Here is a 22,856-nt window from a genome sequence, read left to right on the forward strand (position 1 = left end):
TAAGAAGCTCATCTTCTTCTGGAGTAGATGAAATATCAAAGAAATCCTCAAATATTGTACTCATGAACTCATAACACCTCTTGTAAACATTTAAAATTTGTCCATTCAGAAAGGCAATTTCCCATTCAAATTAAAATAGCCAAAATCTATCCAAAATTTAAACAAGGCGACCCTCTAAACATTGCCAATTACAGACCAATCTCTCTTCTCCCATCAGTCTCAAAACTTATTGAAAAAGTAATTTTTATTAGACTCTAACGAAGTATCTAAGAGAGAACCGAGTACTAACTGACAAGCAGCATGGATTCATCTCTGGAAAATCTACCACAACTGCAATTATCAACCTAGCTAATATATAATTGACAATATGGAGATCAGCAACACCATCACCAGCTTACACCTTGATCTCAGTAAAGCCTTTGATTGCCTTGGACATAAACTCATATTGATTAAACTTCAAAACGTTGGTATCCGACAAACAGCACTCAGTTGGTTTGAAAGCTATCTCAAAGGACGGAAGCAAATAGTGGAACTGAAGGAAACAACCAATGGACTCACACAATCAGTACAATCTCTTCCCTTACCAGCGAGAAGAGGAGTTCCACAAGGCTCGATTCTTGGACCAGTTTTGTTTCTTTTATTTATAAATGACTTTCCAGAACACTTGAGAGAATGTTGTCAAATGATCATGTATACAGACAACACAATTCTGCTTGCAGCAAAGAAAAATACTGAACGACTAGAAATTAACACATACATAGCTTTCAACATGGTTCAAGAATATACAATGAAAAAGGATCTCGTTGTCAACGATAAAAAACAAAACAAATTACTCTAGGCAGTAAAAAGGTGCTTGTAACTGAACAACCCAATATCCAAGCAGCTGATGAAGTTAAACATCTTGGCATAATACTTGACAAGAACATGTGCTGGAAAAACCATTTAGATAGCCTCTGCCTGAAGCTTAACTCAGCGTTGTTTGCATTAAAGAGAACCAAGACAACTAGTACTCATGAAGCTACAAGAATAGCATATCACACGTTACTCGAAAGCCATCACTGGTATGGAATAGCAGTCTGGGATGCTTCTTCAGGTGGCAATCTCCACAGATTTCTGGTAATGCAGAAAAAAGCATTAAGGTTAATGGCTGGAATAGGACCTAGAGAGCTGCAGAAATATTTTAGAAAACTGGAAAATATTGACAATAACGTCCATTTACATTCTAGAAACCATACTTTACTGCACAACTAAGGATCCTCCGAAACAAATAGACTTACACTGCCATTACACTAGACAAGCAGAGGATTATACTTTACCAGTCCATAGAACAGCATTCTTCGAGAAAAACCATCATATGCTGGAATGAAACTCTTTAACAAGCTACGATCATCTGAAAGACAACCCAGAATCTATAAAGAGAAACCTACAGTGTTGGCTGCAAGACCACACATACTACACACTCAATGAGTTCTTCTCATGGTATGATGAATCTTAATTAGACCTCTCATTTAATAATAGAATTCACTTGTAAAAACGGTTTGATTCAGTGACATGTCTTGATGATATTGTTAATAAAGCATATCGTCTATTGTCTATATGTTTGTATTACTAAAAAACATTTTACAACCATCTAAACATACCATTAATACACTGAGTGCTTTTCCGCAAACTGAGGGGAAAACAGTTGTCACTTCTTGTTTCTTCCAACGAGGGAACATAGATTTGTAGTCTGGTAGTCGAGAAACATCTGGCCATATCTTTTCATCTGGAGTGCCCAATGTGCGGAATATCCGGAAAAGCTGATCTATTTCAGAATCTCCTGGGAAAAGAGCTTTTCTGGTGAACTGTGGAAAAGACATTCATTGGTTAGTTGTCACAGAGCATTGTTTTTTGTGAGAATATGTACTGCCTAACCAACAAGAGAAAGAAAGTGGCAGGAATGCAGTGGAGGATCTGTGGGGATAGGTTCATATGACACATTGGGTCGTCCGTGGGGTGAACCTATTTGGCTATTGCTGTTCTACTACCCTCTGCTAAACATGAAAACATCAACTCGCACCGTCTATAATAAATAATTCTAGGGAAAAACATTAGGAATTCAACCGTTCAAAAACTTGAAGTATGTTTAATAATTAATTTTGGCAAACCATATTAATTTGATATGTTATAATACTGTACAGTAAAACACAATAGTCAGTTAAAGATAAACGCAACGAGACAGTCAGTAATAATGAAAAAGTTATTTTACTTCTAATTACAATAAATCCGCTCATTTTTAGTGAGTTTTTATAAAAACATCTGCCACCTATAAAATAATTGATGGTAAAATAAAAGCTTAAATTTTAATACAATTTAATAATAATACCTCATCTATGAATATGATGAATGCAAATTATTTTAACTGTATACACCTATTATTTTATGTACACATATGTATGCATTTTAACTTACGTCATACTATTGATGTTATTATCATATTCTGGTAATGCCCTAGCTAGTGTATCAGTGTCGTCTACATCAGACTCTTCTGAGGATTCTGCTGTTGAGGAATCTTCATCACTGTCCACACTCAACTGCATAATGATAAAGTCAATAGTATCCTCCAGAAAACGGTATTCTTCCAGTATTCTTCTTCAACTTTTGTTACGCGTTTAACGTAGCCAGTCCAATCTTCCTTTGTAACTGTTTTAATGGTAGTGGTGATAAGTTCCATCAACCGAGTTAAATTTATGGCAAGATTAACATTTTCTTCTCTTATTTTTCTTTTAATATTACTCCACACAAGTTGGGGTTAATGTCACACATATGAGGTGATAGCCAAACAATATTAAGGCCAAGATGTTTTAGCAGGGTGCCTTACACGCATTGAATTCCCTGCCTATGAAGAAAAACTGTATCATCTCATACTTAACTGAACTTATCTTTGAAGGCTTATCAACTTATATGTTATGGTAAGGAGCGTTGTCCATTAACAATTACTGATTCAGGAGGAAGCACGGGCAGGAGTTTTTCTCTTACCCATTTATCAAAACTTGTTTTATTCATTCGTCCATGGTAGTCTTCTGTTAATATGACCTCCTGAAACACAAGTTCTGCTCCGTCCAGAAACTTATTGCTAGAGCCCTAAGTCTGTTATCTCCTCTGTTGGTAGTTAGTACACCAGTTACATCTTCACTTTGCCAACATTTCTGAAAAGTTAATATTTGAGTACAGTTTAATATTTTATACTGTCTCAACTTTCATCCATATAAAATATTTTCTGTTGTCATTTCTCATCTTTTTAATGTCTTGCAGATACTTAACTCTCCAATTCACAATGTCTGAAAGTTCTAGGAGTATTTTGCATTCATTAGCACATTTATTTCACTTAAATCGATTTTGTTCTTTATAATAAGGAGCAGAACTCTTAAGAATTGGGTTTTGTTGTTGTGGATCATTTACAATCTTTTACAAAATTTCTGATTATGTCAAAACTGTCGATTGTTACATTCCACAACTACAACCACAACATGTGCGAATGTGTGTGTGAGCCGCACATTTCCTTTTCTTTCCTGGGGTTGACAAGAACGAATTACCAGACTTTTTATACTCACTTCTAATTTTATAAATACTGCTTAGGGATTTAGATGTATACAAAACTAGCCCTTTCAGTAACTTTCTTTAACAGAATTATAGTAATAAATTATTGTTTTTAGATTCCTTGTCACATTTAGCTATAACACTGGCAATAACATTACGTGCTTCACTGTGTATTGTTTTTCCCCTCTTGCAATTACAAGTAGTATCCATCATTTATAAACTGAAATCAACAATAAAATTAATTTAAACACAATTAGTTTAACAAACAAGCCTATTATGAAATGAACACTTCACTTTAAAACTCATGACTAATGTTTTTAGTGAGGTTGCAAAAGGAAATGTGAGAAAGAGAAGAGGTGAAGGGGTGGAAGACGGCTGGATCCGATTTTTTGAAATAGCTCTCCGCACCTACTATATGTTGCTATCTTTCTCCTGGCGGTTGGACAATAACATATGTTTTTAGTAACCTATATATTCAAACCCCAAATAATGCTTACAGATTGACCGACAACACATCACTCTGACCACTCACATTTTCCAAACTGCACTGGAATAAGAAATTTGGAACATAGCTGATTTGTTTCTTTGGATTTTGGGTGCTAAAAATAGTATAGTTACGAATTGATGAACTTTATTAACAGATTTGACCAAACACTAGTCCTGGCATTTTTAGGAAATAGAAGTGAGCATATAGGGTATTTAATTTTTAACCCTTATAACCCTGATGCTTGTATTATACGGCTTCAACGTCCATATAGTACGGATGTGCACTTATTATTTTACTGGCCACCTATTTTACCAAATGCTTTAAAATTCCACAGATTTGTGAACAAAGATATATTGCAACGAAAGATATCTATTCATAAAGCTTTGACTTCATATTTTGTCAGCCTATGATTGAGAAATTGTAATTCATCTCAGTTGAGTGTCCACTGATTGTTGCAGACAGGTGTATTTCACTATGTTGTGAATACTCCACCTTGCTTCATGTTTTTAGGTTGAAACTGTATAAAGTCTCCCGTAAACAAAAATACACCAATGTGCAATTAGTTGCAAGTTGTATAGATGTAGGCAGTGAAGACAGTTTGAATGACTGCTACCTTGACATTTCTGAATACATTTTCTAGTGATGTAAATATTGTATTAAAACTTGTTTTAATATTTTTTTACAAATGATTTTGAGACAACTTACTATTTACTGTTGTGTACGGGACACGGGGTATTGGTAACCGAAATGAAAGATTGTTTTCGGTCACATCATTGACTGCGTGGTTCACGGTTAGGGGGTAAGAAGGTAAGTGAGCGAGGCCGGGGCTGGATAGTGGACATGGTGGTGGAATGAGGATAGTGGCGTGATGAAAGCTGCAAATGCGGTTTATTGAACTCCAATCACCCCATATGACGTCACAGCATCATACAATCCCATACATAGATGTATCCAGCGACCTTTGGTAAATCATTACAGAGCCAGTAAACATAATCATGTGTTACTATATAAAATAATAATAATTGTAATATTTAATACATTACACTTACAATGCAGTTTTAAACTTTAGCCCTATGTTAAAAAACCGGAGCTTCAGATGCATGGCTAGTCGCACAAGCATTCCTTCTTAAAAGAGAAACTTTTTGTTAAATTAAAACAAAAAATTAATTGGATAACTCATTTTTGAGATACTGTGCAATGTTTAATTCATAGTATTTTAGCTTCTTTTTTAACCCCTGGCTATTATAGTGGTGTTTGTTTGCTTTTTCGTGGTACCAAACAATTAAAGACGCGCTAGCACATCAATATTCATTCAATAAATACTGTTTTCCACAAATTTTTATCCAGTTAAGAAAAAAACACTATTTCGAAAAATGAAAACTTTTTAATAACAATAAGTACATTAGCTAGGTTATTAAAATGCTTATCCTGATCAACTAACATCATTTTCTTACATATAATACATTACCTCTGCCACATCCAAGTGTGCATAACAACAAAATATATTTAGTATTAAAATCTAAAACCAATAAACATTAATATAATACAATAATAATCTCTTTTATAATACACTGGTAGCATGTACTGTGCCAAAACCTAATTGGTCTAAATGTATAAGATATTTCTTTAAAACACTTGAAATTTAAAAATGTATTGTTAGTTTCTAATGAGATAAAGTTATATAAAGTGTATTCAGAAAAAGTGTTCCAATAGTTTGGGATGTAATTTTAGTCATGAAAATAAGCAAAAGTTAATATGAATATATGTTGTATAACCAATGGTTTTCCATCTATATGTTCGTGTGTATTGTTTACGTAACGTAACATATTTTAAACCAGAATTGCTTTTTCTTAAAGACAAAAATGTGTATTTTTATCCTTTATAAGATTGTGAAAAACTTTTAAGATCAAATGATCAATGAAAAGTGTCTACCACTTGTATTTAAAACACTTCCCGTAATTGAGAGGTATCATACTCTAAGGGTGTGAATGCATATCAAATTTAAATGTTGATTATTATTAATTTATCAGTGACCTGTGATAGATTTGTTTGATAACAAACCAAATAGCAATAGCAGCTGTGTTTTAACTTGTTTTTAAATAATCGAAATAAGTATGTGTATGTTGTTACTTTCTACTGGTATGTACAAGCTTATCTTCAACTACTGAACAAGTTTGGAAATAATAAGAGATGATAATCATCTTATCAGATTTTATTTCTTTTACCAGGTCAGTCAGTTTTGTGCTGTGTACATAGAGAGACATGTGTTGTTGTCTGTCAAATATGTCATTCACTAATGAGGAAGCTTTCTGAATGTTGATGGTGTTAGGTAAATGTTTACAGAACTACACAGCTGCTGCTGCTGTTCTGTACGCTCATTGCTAACAGGACCGTGAAAATAATTTACAAGGGTTTTCCATAGATATACTAGTCATGTCCATGAAACTGGAAATGTACAACTGGATCACAACAACAAAGGGTAACAGCTTACTAGGTCTGTAAAGGATGATAAGATATCAGACGTTTAGGCTGCCGTTCAGCTTAATCCACATGACTCATCTAGAAAAGTGGCTAATGATACAGGTATTAGCCAGTAATAAGGATCCTTAAGGGCAATAAAATGCACCCATACCGGATTTCACTACATCAAGAAATACATGGAGATGACCACATTCTAGGAATGAACTTTAGTTTGTGAGCTTGTGATAATATGCATGAAGATGTATATTTTTCTGCAAGGTTTTTTTTAAGGATTTATGGTGCAGCGAAGCAATCTTCCAGAGCAATGGATAAATAAACTGCCGGCTTAAACGTGCATGGACTACAACGTGTGGGGAAGGTTAAAAGAATAGGTTTACGCATCAAAGCCCACAACTCGAGAGGACATGATACAACGAATCAGGACTGCTGTTCAATCAATAAATGGAGAAGAGGTCTTAAGGGCTGTAGAAAACTTCAGTTCCAGATTAGAACTATGTAATACAGAAGAACATCTGTAATAAGGTTAGTTGAATAACATAATTCTTGGACTGAAATAGTTAAAAACTAGATAATTGAAGGAATAATAATTACTTAAATTACAGTATGTAACAGAGAAAAAGTTTAAAAAAAGGCAAAAAATGTAAAAAGTTAATTCACTCATAACCTACATCAATAACAGGAGCTCAAAACGCTGTAACATGACAAAACATCATGAAAATTTATCACCGCCCGAACTTCAAATAAAACCAATTTTAGTTTATAATAAAGAAAGTTTTTCAAAATAGTTATTGATGAATGTAATGAAATTCATATCTTGCTATTTGAAGTTTGTAGGTTTTACTATTTTAAAATGTCCTAAATTAGAATTATTAAAAACAACTGGGAAATGTGCTGAAAAGTGACAACCCAAACATATTTTTAGAATGAGTACTTCTCTAGTAACCCTGAATAAAAATTTTAATAAATTAACTAAAAAGTCTGTGAAACCGTACAACTATTGACATTTTGGATCACCCTATATACAAGAACCAAAAATTAAAAACTTTGTTATTCCAAAATTATCAGTGAATGGAGTGGTACCGTGGGGGGGGGGGGTAATTTCATATGAAATCAACACACTAAAATGAAAAATTTACTTGAGGACCTCAGAATTGAATACAATTTGCCATGAAGGTAGTCCTGTAGATTAGGGAAATTCCAAATTTCCCCCCAAACATTTTAAACTGTTGGTACAGCTATGTAAAGTTTCTCAAAATCCACCAAAAAACCGGAACTAACATATTTTGGAATAGCCATAGCTTTTCTCTTAATTGCTCTAGAGAGATGGGAGTGGTGTCATTTTACTCAGTTTTAAATGCTCTTTTTTAATGTACACCACATACTTTGTTGTAAAAAGTTTTTTTTAACAAATTCAAAGGATTGATTTTTATTTTCTCAAAAGTGCATTTTTTAAACTACTATACTATAAATAGTTTACATTTTTGGTAAGTGATTCCCAGAATTTCAAAGTGGGAACTGAAGTATTTAAATGCTAATTTACAGTACAAAACAAATATTTTGTTTGGTTATTATAAAAATCAAACAATGCTAGAAACTGAAAAGTTATTACAAATTTTAATAAAAAGGCCATTACCAACAGTCAGTTGATCAGCTTATAATGTACCTTTTTTACTTCTAATTGCAAACATCTTGAAAGTTTCTTTTCACTTGCTACAGAGTAATGACATAATAAAACAATGTTTTGTGTCTGGTATCATAGCCCTATTGTTTCTCAACTGATTTAATTGAATTATGCATTGTTGAATTTGTAATGCAAGTTTTTAGAAAGTATTCTTGTATCGTTTTGGGAAAAAAACTAAGTATTTTGGTATAAAACATTTAAAATAACTCAAACTAGTTATGGGAACCATAAAATTTCCATGCTGTTATTGTATAGCAAATTTGAATGGTCAATTATTCATCCTCTGATTCATTATTGTAATAATGTTTACTAAATTTGTTATAGAATAAAATTACACTTGTTTTGTGTCCTGTACATTTTTTATATATTGCTATAAGAATATTAATGTTTAAACATTTAAAAAGCCCACTATTTTCAACTGGTACAATGTAGAAATTTGATACTTCTTAATTTAATAAGTCCTATTAATCCTCATGAATTAGTACAGTCACTGAATCATTATGTCTACTAATTTTTTCGGATTGAATGAATTGGCGTAAAATTTGGACTGCAGCTAAAGAGTAACCGAAGAAACAAAAGTTATAAGTGTACTTTTATCCTAGGAGTGGGTGCCACCCATTGTAGTTTGAAATATTTTTATAAAAAATAACCTTACCATTCAAGAGGGACAAATTCTAAATAACAAATCTTTTATAAGAATTTTTTGTACAGTATATAGGGTTCTTTTTTGGTAATAATGTACACCAAAAATAATAGTTAATTTTTAAGAAATTTTTATTCATACATGCTTTTATAATGAAATGAACAATTTTGTGTGTGTGTGTAAAATTAAATTTTAAAAGTAAATTCAATAAAAATAAAAAGAATTATATCATCATATAAAATACAATTCATATGTAATCTTTCCACAAATATAATTTTAAAACTGTTCCATAAGAGATAGTATTTTTATTATATTAGTATTTTTAGGGGTAGGTACTCTAAGGGTTGTTGTGGGAATTAAACAGTTACAGTATAATTATACAGCAATTTAAAACTTTTGAATTATCACAATTTATCATATGTATACCAGTAAAACATTTCAAGCCTTCAATAAAAGTTGTATTCTTTATTTTTTTATAAGGGATGGTTTTAAAGGGTTGCACTTTATAATGAGTGATAAGTTTTCTGATAAATAATGAAAGAGATAAAATATATTGTGAATGGACCAAAAGTTCATTTTAACCCATTGCAGATCGTATTGTTTTGGCGTGCGGGCACGAATTAATTTATGGTCAGCGGCCGCCGAACGAACAGCAATGGTGCGCCACATCGTATCACTCGCTGTTGTATACTCAATCCATATCTACGTTGAACTGGATTCCGGTTTATAAAAATATCTCCATCTATATTCTTAAAAACAAAATAATTAAATAGAATATATTGTTTATGAACTATTGTAATATTTTCTTACAATAAAATAAAAACAATAATTAAGAACAACTTACATTTTGCAGCTTGTCATTGCGACCGTTGTTTGCTATTATACCGCATTATTATTATCACATTATACCATAAAATGCAATACTAGTTACTATTATAATAACAGCTGAGAAAACAACCAATCAGAAGCGCTAAAACGCAGAGAGTAAACTCATATGAATGATTTTTCAACTTCAATATACAACTGCGATCTGTAGGATATTTATAAAACTTTTGAAAACTCTGAACGTAGACCGTTGTTAAACACTCTTAGTTGACAAGTGAAGACGATAGCCCAATCTATAAGACATTAACAGAACTATTTGGAGGGAAACTTAAAAGCAGACCGCTTTTGTGAACTGAGCTCGTCATCGTGCCGTTAGGCCCGGCCACTGCGTGACGAGCACAGCTCGTCAGTGATCCGCAATGGGTTAAGATACTAAAAAGCTTTTTCCCCTTACCTTTGCAGACATAAAGGGGTAGTTTTTAAGGATGTTAAGGGTAGGAAAGTAGTTTAATTTCATATTTTTTTTTTAAACTTTAAATGCACTTTATCTAACATATTTGAACATGAATTAAATCTGGATTTTGCAAATTTTTTCATACAAGAGCAGTTTTAATCCCCTTCAAGTAAGTCAATGCAATACGAATAAATTGGGAGCTTTTACCTAATTGTTATCTCAAGTGACTGTACTAAATGTGTTGATAAGTTAAGAGGTTAATAAGATATGCTACATGATGTAAAAAACATATACAGGAAATTTCTTGCTCATTCCATGAGTAAAATTAAATACTTAAATATTGGAACACTTTTTCTGAACGTTCTATGTATATATACATATTATATATAATTATTGTGGTCAATATTTTGTTGCCTATTTTGTTTCAATACATGTATATTAAAAAAATTAAACAGTACCTATATTTTTATGAGAAATAAATCAGCAAATATTATTAATATTTGATAAAATATCATAATGTGTTACCATTTCTGCAAAGATGCATCCTAGACTCCAAATGTCAACTGCTGTGGTGTACAATTTGGTTCCCAATAATATTTCAGGTGCCCGATACCAAAGTGTTATCACTTCGTGGGTGTAAGTACACACTGGCAATGAAATGCACCTTGAAAGACCAAAGTCAGCTAGCTTTATTCGGCCTGAAAACAAAGAATTTATAGAAAATATTAAAATTTTTCTGATGTATCTTGTTTCAGAATAAATACACCTTTAGACTATTCTAACTGTGTAGAAATATTTTCTGTATTATCTATGTTTACCATCTTCATTCACTTGTTCAATAATTTTTAATATTGTTATTCTTTTTACTTTCAATAGCTGGTATCAGTAATCAATGAATATTCCAGATGACTGCATCTTAACACATTTAAGCCCAGGGAAGACACTGATGGATTATGAACTTGATCTACCACCAGTAGTAACATCACACGTGATCAAGCCCTAGTTTATGTGATCAAATTGTTAATTATTTAATATTACAGTTTACTTACAGCTACAAAACATTTTATTATCATTTGGACAGGAATTGCAAACACAGCTTGTCGTTTTCAGAAATGTGTTAGTGTTATGAACATTACCTTAATTAGAGATGTTTTTCATACATCTTAGTGAGAGCTCCAGTTTATACTTACACGTGAAGAACACAGAAGTTAATTCTACATGCTGTGTTTACACCAGTTACACTGACTAGGCCTGGCATTGTCGAACAGCTTCGCCTGGATTTACCGATTGTTCATGCTAGCTGCGCATCTCCTGCCAGTGTGACCAGCCGCAGAGAAAATTGCATGCACTAAATTCTCTTCTAAGGAGTTACTTCAATCCTGCACGTAGCTGCTATGTCAAGAATGTGAAGACACTTCAATATGCATTTAATTATTGTTATTAACTAGTGAATGATAAATCTTACCACAATCATTCTTATAATTCTTGTGACTCTAAATATTATTGTTATTTTTCTATTACTAGTGTAACTATTTAGTCTATAAAAGTCATGCATGAGTTAAACAGCATTCTCATTGAGTTTGAGACTGCACTTTATAATACATGAAATTTGAATAAGAAAATAAATGGAGAGCTCTGCCACTGAATTGTTGACACAATTTAAAGTCATGTCTGTTAACCATCCTAAAGTTGACCTTAGTAAACTATGAAGTTTGATTGCAAATCTACAACAAAAATATTCATAAATATAGTCCTTGAGAATGTTTCATAAAAAAACAGTTAAGCAGCTTAGGTTTGATCTGACCTTGCTCAGTAAAAAACCTACTTGTTAAAAAATAAATTACACGCATTGGCATGGATGACTTAAAATTCCATGTAATGTGGTAGTTTCAATTCTTGTTTTTCAAACAAAGGCTGTACCGCCAGCTATTTCAGAGCCTAATCCTGATAGGCTTGTTCTCTCGTCACTTGAAGAGATGAGTTTGAAGAAATGCCCAAAATTTTCAACCAAAATAAAATATATAACACAAAAGACATCTGATGTCAAAAATGTAATCAGAGCTTTTGGTCTACAAATAAACTTTTTTGAATCCACTAGGGTGACAAAAAAAAACTTCAAATGGAATTATTGAGAATACAAGTATTATACCATCTTTTGCTCCGGTCCAGACAAGTACATTTGAACCTAGTTTGGCAGATCTAAAATGCTACTTTTATCATATGCATAAAATTAGCGATTATAACATAAAAATAGTTAGAAAATCTCTAAGGAGAAAGTTTTAATTTGTTTTAATTAATGTTTTAACTCGTTCACTGCATTATTAAAATTTGTTGGGTGCGTAACAAGTAAGGGAACAATTGTGTAAAAACAATATAGGTGTGCAATAAGAGTAACCCGTTAGTTGTTGTGCAACATAAAAAATGTGTGATAAAAAAATTTGGTTAATAATTTTTTTATTTCATATAGTAATACACTTACATCAAATTCAATCTTTCTCCTTCAAAGTACTGCCCTTAGCTGGCAATGCACTTATTTCAACGTTTAATCCACGACTGGAAAAATTTCTGGAAGGCTTCTTTTGGAAGGGCTTTTAGCTGCTGAGTCATGGCCCTCACAATGGAACGGTGTCAAAACATTTTCTTTTTAGCACAGTTTTAATTTTTAGGAAGAGCCAGAAGTTGCATTGTGTAAATCAGGTGAGTATGGCTGATGCGGATAGACAGAAAATATTTTTTTCACCCAAAAATTCATGAATGAGAAGCAAAGTGTAACACAGCACATTTTCGTGATGAAGAAGAAAGCCATTCCCCCCCCCCCATTTTTGTGGTCTCTTTCTTCATATGTCATTATAAAATTCACAGTTGTTCCCCTTGGAACGAACACTGATCGCACTTTGCCCTAACTATCGAAAAAAAAAACAATGATCATGACATTAATGCTCGATTTCGACTGACGTGCCTTTCTAGAACGAGGAGATGCACCGCTGGTTTTCCATTGGGAACTGTGCATTTTGGTCTCAGAGTCATATCTATAGACCCAACTTACATTTCCAGTTGCAATTTTGGGCATGAAGTACGGATCTGCTTGAAGACAATCCTTAAACTCTGTACACGATTTTCCTTCCGTTCATCACTGAAAATTTTACAAACAAATTTTGCACTTACTCGTTTAATTTGCAAATTATAGGTTAAAATGTTTTGAACAGAACCGTACGAGATTTTAAGACCTTCTGATACCTCTCCAACAGTCATCCGCCTGTTTGAACAAACCATTGTTTCTGCTTTTTGCACAATTTCATCTATTTTTGAAATTAATGGGCGTTTCAAACACTGCTAGTCTTCAACTGACTCATTTCTGCTTTTAAATCGGTGACATCCCTTTTTACATAGTCTTTAGAGTTACAATTATTGCCATACACAGATTTTAACATTTCGTGAGCTTCTTTGCTTTTGTTGCTTTTTCCAATTGTTAATGCCTTGCTCTGACTAGTTTTAATGCAGCCTGCTTAAAAAAAACAAAAGGTACTAGAAAAACTGTCTCAAACCATTAAGCTTATATAATGTTGCTATAAATGCTACTGTTGTGTGACAGACATGATAAACACAACACATGAAAAACAAACTTCAAACAAAGAATGATGAACACAACCTCACTCTAGCAGCTCTGGCAGTCGACTGACAAACTCCAGCATGTTGAAACTTGTCACTACCTGTCTCAATAGATCACGCTACTAGGCAAATTACATCATACATATATAGCGTCAGCAGATGCCGTTATAAATATTCATTACCGTATTTTTTTATCACACCTTGTATCTCACCAGCTGATAGCCACGGAGTACTCTAGGTTAGTTTGGGGGAACTGTTACAGCCTTATTGCAAATATAGCAAGTCAGTTGGAAGGAGAAATGGAATTAAATGGGTAACCAATTACTCTTTCCACACCCGAGCAAAGTTTATTTGAATTCATGTCTTGAATACATCTCGTACAAATAACAAATGCATTTACATTCAACATGGCTGGAGAGAGCTATAAGTGGTAGTGGTTAACTGCTTCTGGCAAGGAAACGTTGAACTGAATCAATAACTGATTACTTGTTCCGCAGCCAAATCATAACTTATTACCACAGGACAGCACAACACAAGTAACCCGTCAGTTGTGACAAGATGTCAATCTTTTGGATAAATTAGCTTTCTGAATTTACAATTATAGTGATTGAAATAAAAACAATAATTTCAAGAAATGACAGAGCAATGAAAAAATATATAACTATGCATTACTGGCCGATTCTTTACATATTTCCCATTTATTGTGAGCATTTCAAAATAAAAATAGCCACATCAATCAAGCCGTTCTTACCAACTTTTTTTATTCTTTCCGATCTTGAAAACATATACAGCTAAACATTATCGTGTCGGTTAACTTGTTTTATCAGTTATATATTATACAGATAAGATTTAATATATTAAATTCTCTTATAACAAATAAATTAATCATTACTAAACAATAGAAACTCGTTTTATTAGTTATACTGTCTTTACAGATAAATTTAATATATTAAATTCTCTTACAAAAAATAAATTAATCACAACTAAACAATAGAAATCAAAATGCAAAATACAGAGATATAATGACCCTAAGTAATTAGAAATATATACAATTTCATTTTGTTTAATTAAATTAAAATACATTTATTTAATTTATATACATCTAATTCTGGAAATAGAATACAAAGTTGTTTAAAGTTCATACAAACTTTAACTTCTTTGTCTTAGTATGAGGTGAAACATTGGTTCTTTGTTTAAAGTTTATTGCTTAGGAATATACTTATACACCTCGATATGAAGTTTTTTTATTTTTATAACACTAACAATGGAAAATATCCGAAAAGCGGTTATCCTTTATAACATTGGTGTTAAACACTTTGGTTGCTATATTCCAACAGTAATGCATTAGTCTTAAATGTATGAAATAACTGGGAATTCTAAAACTGAGGAGTGCTATAATTCAGCACCTTGACCGTGTCCGTGAGCTGAATTAGCACCCCCTAGGTATAACGTCAGAGCCCAGGGGGTACTATGGCAGCGTCTCCATTATGGGTGGCTCAGATATGATGCTATAAGCTAACTAGTGCATCCTTACAGTAGAATCTAAATTAACTTACACCCAACTAACAGAATGTCCCTCTTAGCCAAAAAACCATCAAAACAAGCACTTACAAGAGCCTGTACCGCTTTTATGGTACTGCAATTAGAACGGAAACCAAACTGACAGTCACTGAACAACTTATTTGACTCTAAATAATCTACAATCTACCCATGTACCAACCGCTCAAAGACCTTCGACACAGCTGGAATAATAGAAATAGGTCTATAGTTGCAATGCTTGTCCATAGGATTAACCTTACTAATCTTAAATATATCAGGAAAAGTTCTACTATTAATAAATTCATTAAACAAGTAAGTCAAGACCTCACAAATATGTTCGGCAGCAGCTTTTAGTACATGTGCATTGATACCAAAAACATCAAAACATGTGCTATTGCTTAGGCTAAGAATAGCTCCATAGGTTTCCTCCACCTTAATTTCCTTAAACTTAAAGTTAAAATTTATAGTCTTTGAGTTACAGGACTTGTCAAGATAATAAAAATAATCATAGGTACTATTACCAATGTTTTTACAAGTTTCTTCCACAGAATAGACGACAAAAAAATCATTAAAAGTGTCAGGTTTAAGAAAATGAGACTTGGGAACTGGCCTGCTGTTGACTTTGGCTGACTTTTTTATTATGCCCTAAGCAGCTTTGCTTTTATTTTTGGATCTATCTATTATACCAGAGGTTCTCAAAGTGTGGGGCGCGACCCCCAAGGGGGGCACAATAAAGATTCAAGGGGGGCCAATGATCACTTGAAAAATTAATTTAAAAAATAATAAAGCAAACTTTTTATATTTCTAATTACAATACGTTTACGGTTATCATTTAGTCATTGTGGTAATAGTGCCAAATATTTTAATTTTCTTAGTTTATCGGCAGTAAAATACTGTGAGTATATACCAACATGTTTTTATAGTAGGGCGCTGGAGATGACTCGCGGTAGTGCCCAAAGTTGCGCTTTCCCAATGACTCGTGTAGTACGACCTTAGACCGTGACTGATCAGTCCCGGACTTCCCTTGAACCCTCATTACTCCTACCACTACCGCCAATGCGAAACATCTAGTGCAGATCCATGTTTTGAATGTAGCACCTCTCCATGTTCTGTGGTTATTTTCATAGACACCTTGATTTTGCGAAAGCTTTGGAGTACAAGTGTATATATTTACATTGAAATGAAAACATTTATTGTAACTGTAACAAGTGGTGGAAGTGGAGACGCATCAGTGAAGGTAGGTACAAGTAGTGGCGTCAGTGACAGTCAAGGTCAAAATGAGGACCCTGGCGACATGGCAAGTGTAACCAATCGTTATCCAAGTCCAAGTAGACAACACAGCCAAGGTGCGCAAGTATGGCGACAGTTGTTTATCACTAGGTTTTACAAAAACAATCATAAATGGCTAAGAACGGCCCCATTGTGTAATCTGTCTAGCTGTACTGGCCTCTGACAGCATGAAACCTAAAAACTAAAGATACACCTTGACACTAAACAGAGAAATATCACAAACCAACCTAGATAGTTTTTTGAACAAAAACTGAAAAGTGTTAAATCTACAAAAAATGCTTTTACCAACATCTCAAGTGTACCTTAAAAGGTTCTATTGGCATTTTATGGGATTTCTCACAGAATCGCTCAGAAGAAAAAAACCGCACAATATTGGATAAGACCTGATATTACCAGCAGCAGTTGATATGGTTTCAACTATGTTTCGAGAATCCATGGGTCAACAGTTGAAGGCTATACCGATGTCAAATGATATGGTATCAAGAAGTATAGCCGTATAGACGTATGGGATTTCGGACGATCTTCACACGCAATTGATGGAGAAGTTGAAATTTCTCATTTTCTCTTACAAGTTGATAAAATTACCGATCTTCATAGAGTTGGTTATTTAATATGTTATTTAAGATTCGTCGATGGTGATACGATGCTGGTAGAGTTGCTTTTTTCTGAGACGTTTTCAAGCTGATACCACTGATGAAACCATTTTCCGAATGATTGATACATGTTTTGCAGGATAATGACATATCTTAAATAAAATATACAGGAATTTGCACAGATGGATCTTGGGCTATGTAAGGAAAGTACACTGGACTTCGAGGGTTGATTAAAATGGTTGCTCCAGAAGCTGGATGGACACACTGCATAATTCATAGAGAGGCATTATCAGCAAAAGGTATGACCCCGAAATTTTACACGTGGTCATTAAAACAGCCAATTTAGTTAAAGGGCAGCCTTTAAAGTCTCGAGTTTTAAAGATTATCCATGAAGATATGGGCTCAGAACACACAACTTTACAGTTTCATACTGAAGCTCGCTGGTTATTGAGAGGAACGGCTTTGGCCAAAATATTTGAGCTTTGGCATGAAGTCCTTTCATTTTTCCTTGACAAAAATCACCAAAACTCTATGTTTTTTACTGACTCAGATTTGTTTGCTTGTGATTAGCGTATATATGTCAGATATATTCGAGAAAATAAATGTACTAAACAAGTCTTTACAGGAAAGAGATGCAAACCTAAATAAGCTAACATTGTACGGAGGTGGTCTGAAAAGTGACAATATTGAGATATCTCCTAATCTTAAAATATGATTAAAGAAATGTATTTTAAAATTAGTCCAACATATCCAAAGAAATGCTCTCTTAAACACTTAGAAATCCTCAGATTTTGTTTTAAGAATATTTTGATGAGGATTTGGCATAGATTCAAAACCTGTTCAAACCACCCGTAGATTATTGCTCCCTCAAGATGGTAGAAACAAACTCAATTGGCCTCCATGCTGACACTGAGCTTGAAAGTAGGTTTAAAGAACCTTCTCTCACAACCTTCTGGAGTGGTGTACGAAAGGAACAACCAAGTTTGACAGAAAAGGCATTGAAAATACTCACTCCATTCACCACTACTTATTCTTGTGAAATTGGGTTTTCTGATCTAGCTGCCATGAAGAGTTAATATTGCTTAAGACTGGATTTTACCAAGGAACTGAGTAGCGTTGTCAGAACTGACACCGTGTTTCGACAAACTATGCACAAATAGAAAACAAGCAGCTCATTTTTTTCACATTGAAGCTCTTTTTATTATTATTACTTTGAGTTATAAATAATATATATGTACTGTAGTAGCTGCAATAAAGAAATAATAAATTGTAATTGTTTGTATAGAATTTGTTATTAATTTGATTACGATTAAACCTATTGCCCTACTAGGCTGTATGGTAGTAACTATGCATAAAATGTGAAAAACTAAGCAAATAAAAGTTTACTGTATAATTTCAAAAGCGATTCACTTATATAGTATGCTTACATGTAGGGGGGCCCAGCTACCAAATTGGATTATACAGGGGTCTTGAAGTAAAAAGATTGAGAACCGGTGTATTATACTATTGTTATGACTAAGTTTAGCTCTATTAATCTCACTTGAGTACACTGCTTTGAGACTTCTATATTTTGCCTTTACATCCTTATTATCATTGGTATTTTGCGTAATAAAATATAACCTATCCAGCTCAGACTTAAGTTTAACAAGACCATCATAATACCATCTAGTACATGAACTTTTAGCTTTGAATTTCAATTTTTTAATTGGAGCAGCACAATTTAAGGCCCATAAAAAAGATCAAGAAACAGTTTAAACTTGATATTTATACTTAAATTTAGCCTATATATATATAGGCTAACCAGTTAATTTGGCTAAGATAATGCACAAAAAAGGATACCCCAGACAAGCTCAAAGGTCTAGTTAAGTGTTTTAAGATGAGACCACTTCCCGTAGATCCATCAGTCTCGATATCCGCAACAAAGAAGATGATGTGATCAGAAGCAGGATTATGGAGCACCGACGATTGTCCTCTATCAGGATGTAGGGAAGTTAGTAGGTTGTCAATGCAGCTACCCGCAGTTCCACAAGAGTTGGTATTTAGCCTCGTGATATCCAACACAGTCACATTCAATCCAAAACTGTCAATTAAGTTTATGGGTCTCTTCATTGTCTGCCATAAAGTTTATATTGAAGTCCCCAACTACAATAATGTTCATTTTGATGCCGTATAAAAAAGCAAAAACATCATGCAACTTTTCATAAAAAGAGGCTAGACTACCTGCAGGAGATCTATAAACCGCAACAACAACCGTCTTTAACACAGGGACCACAACAGCTGCCAAGTCATCTCCTCCGAGTAGCCAAGAACTTGGTCCAAGATGGAGAACTCAATACCTTGCTTGACACAAATAAGCACTCCACTGTGCAAGTGATGTTCCCTTGCAAAATAGCTTGCAACACTACACTCTGGAATTACCAAATGCTGGACCTCAGAGGAAGCTAACCAATGCTCCGCAATGCACAAGACATCAGAATTAAGTTGGTTATTCAATAGTTCAATGCTAAAAAGTTTATTGGTTAAACTACAAATATTCCAAAAAGTCAACTTAAAATTAAAATTACACCCAATTATTGTATTTGCATCATAGGATGTAACTGTCAGGTTAGGCCTATCAACACAAAGTTCAGTTACTATTGAATTGTTATTAGGCTTTTGCTCCAGAACATCACCTAAAAGTGAAATGATATTTTACTGTATTTGCCCCTTGACTGGGATCCAAAAAAAGAAGGTACTGAAGTAATGCAATTTTTTAACAAAATCAGCTGACTTTTGGTTGACAGCATTATGAACAAGCTGTGTGCGGCAAGTGCCTATGAGAGCTTGCCTTCTTTTTTTCACTTGGCGCAAATATTAGTTCTTCATTTTGTTAAGCGTTGAGGTTATTCTAATTTTAACTGCTTATACTTTTAACGGTGGAAATGAGCACTCATCTATAAGAGCAAGAGTGAGTGTAAACCTAGTTAAATTAAGCAATTAAAAGGCTAAATAAACAAAAACCCGGAGAAATCATTTTTGTGACAAGGGATAGACATCTCTTTATTAGTATTAATAACATGTTAAGCTTGGTTTCTTTTTGTTACCCTTGTTTTTCTAGTATTGATCTTAAGCAAAAACTTTACTAAGTATTATCTAAGTAATACTTTTTTTTTTACGTAGGGGGAATGCATTTGCGCATGGAGTGTGGGACTCCCTTGTGGACTACCCACTAAACCCCCTACGGGCCACGGAGGGCCCAGACTGGAACCCTTTCGGATGACATCTTGCCTGGTCCGTGTGTCTTATGTCCCAACCAGGACAAAACTACTTGTTTCGGAAGCTTGCTTAACGTTTAATAGGAATTAGTAAACAAAACTTGGCAATGAATAAAACGATAATGATCCTAAATTGCCAAAACTGAACCTAAAAATACTCCAGTTAAATGAAAACAAAATCCAAAACCTGTTGTAAAATATGAATTCAACTCTGCTTGAAGGCAAAAAAGTGTAAAACTTCTCAGAAATTGGTTAGACAAACAGCTTACACAAAAAGCTAATATATGTACATCAAGTTGTTGTGAATCTTACTCTTTCTAGAAAACTGAACAGTCTCTAAGTCTTTGTTGTCCCAGATCTACTATGTTTCATTAAATGACACATTCAACTATGGATTAGGTTATGAGGTCACACAAAACAAACATTACAAATTGATTTTAGTGTAATAAAGGTATCATAGAATTAATAATTATGTAATTTTTGTATTTAATGGATAATGTTTCTTTTTTTGTAATCTTACACAGTATTACTGAAATACAACAGTAAATGGCCAAAAAAGAATGAAAGTAGTAAATGGTAGACATAATATTTGCTGTTAGTTTGCCACTTGTGTGAGAATGTGAAGCCAAGAATGGGATGCCAAAGACAAGGTGGAGAACTTGCTTACTTGTGGTTTCAGCTGCAAGTGAAAGTGAGTACTCAGAATGAGGTTATTACAACGGTGAGCAAAATACATGACCTATGTTGTCTATCAATTTTAATGATAAGTATCATTCTTACAGATTGCGCTATTCTACCAGCTTGTTCGTTGTTTCTACCAATGGTGTTGTCACCACTGGCTGTTGCTTTTAGGAGTGCAACAGTAAGTGTCAATTGAAAACCAAAAGAACCTTCTAAAACTAATTAGTCACAGTAATTAAACAAAATTTAAATAATGTTACCTTCTTGATCGATGAGCAGATTCTGAGGTTTGAGATCTCGATGAGCGATTTTACGGGTGTGGCAGTAGTGCAAGCCTTGCAACAATTGATGCATGTAGCTCTGAAACAATTAACAAAGTGCATTCACACACATCAGTAAAAATAATATTCATCAATTAAACCACCGCTCAAGCTACTACCACATGATAAACTTGGGGAAACTCAGTTTCAAATTAGAAAATAAATGCAATCAGTAGGTGATTGTAATGACCTTCATCACAAATTTAGGAATATCACACAAAAAGAAATGGACAAATGGCTTTTATGATTAATTTCATCTGAGCTTGTTAAATTGGTACAGCGAGTCCATTAGCTATTGTAAACTCCTTTATGTGTGGAACAAATCGTTTTATAATGGATTGTATTCCATATTGTTTATAACTAAGCTGGTTGTGTAATAATTACAGTGTTTTGAATAATAATGCATTTTATTTGTAATAACTATGTTACTGAATCACAGCCTGAATCAGAATATACTAATAATGAACCGAACAAAGAAAGCGTGAGAGTGAAACAGATTCTGCTGACACTATGTACTGCCTAATGACTGGGTACATTGTCAGTTCCATAGAGCTTACTGTGTACCATCTAATGACTGGGTATGTTGTTAGTCCTTCATAATGTTGATTTAAAAATATTGTAGTATCTATTAGAAAAAAGCATAACTAAACAGATCCTTTTTTCATCATATGGTCAGTAAGATACCACTGGATAATTAATAAGCTTATTCCTTTCCTCTCTCAAAGCACCTTAGCAAGATACACAACCACAATTAAAAACTTTTGCTAACTATTTGTGGTGTTTAGGTAAAAAAACAACTAAATGTTTACTTTATTAAAAAGCCATGGTCCCGAAATGAAATATCCAACATTGTTTGTAAGTCAAAGTCCTAGTCTGATAATGAAAGCTTATCATCTTTGAGAAGATCTCTCTTAATGTTTGTGTGGAATTCCCTAATTCTTATCAAATAGATATGCTAATGCTAGTTGTAAGCATTTAACTATTCAACAATTAGGAAAAAAAACCTTTTCTAACAATTTGTGCTGTTTATGTTTAAAAACAACTAAATGTGTACTTCATTACAAAGCCATGGTCCCGAAATGAAATATCCAACATTGTTGACTTGAACCAAAACATTGTTTCATTACAATTCATCATTTCATTATAATGTCAGTATTAATATGACAATTATTGTAGGCATAATCATTACAGTATTAATGTAGTTTGTTAATAATACGCATATTAAAATTATTATAAAATTTATACACTCTTTTAACATCAAACAAAATTAATTTCATATAAACTCTTAATGGCAAAATTGATTGAAAAGCATTGCAAAAGACAGTTATTAAAAGTGTTTTTAAAGACTACAGGTCTCACCATTTCACTTGTCCCACTCAAAAGGCCCTTTGGTTTAATGTTTGATCCCACCTAATTCTAC

At 33.4% G+C, this 22,856-nt stretch overlaps 1 protein-coding gene across 1 annotated transcript in view; it reads right to left on the minus strand.

Annotated features, from left to right (window-relative positions):
• The window catches only part of LOC124369733 (cyclin-dependent kinase 2-like), a 47,720-nt gene that overhangs the window by 18,104 nt on the left and 6,760 nt on the right, over positions 1-22,856 (minus strand). The window contains exons 3-5 of the mRNA XM_046827797.1: positions 21,377-21,476; positions 10,676-10,848; positions 1,641-1,844 (exon numbers count right to left, since the gene is read on the minus strand). Of these exons, the coding sequence (XP_046683753.1) occupies positions 1,641-1,844; positions 10,676-10,848; positions 21,377-21,476 (477 nt within the window). The remainder of the gene's footprint in view (positions 1-1,640; positions 1,845-10,675; positions 10,849-21,376; positions 21,477-22,856) is intronic.

Source organism: Homalodisca vitripennis, chromosome X (genome assembly GCF_021130785.1).
Source record: "Homalodisca vitripennis isolate AUS2020 chromosome X, UT_GWSS_2.1, whole genome shotgun sequence".
Classification (NCBI taxonomy): domain Eukaryota; kingdom Metazoa; phylum Arthropoda; class Insecta; order Hemiptera; family Cicadellidae; genus Homalodisca; species Homalodisca vitripennis.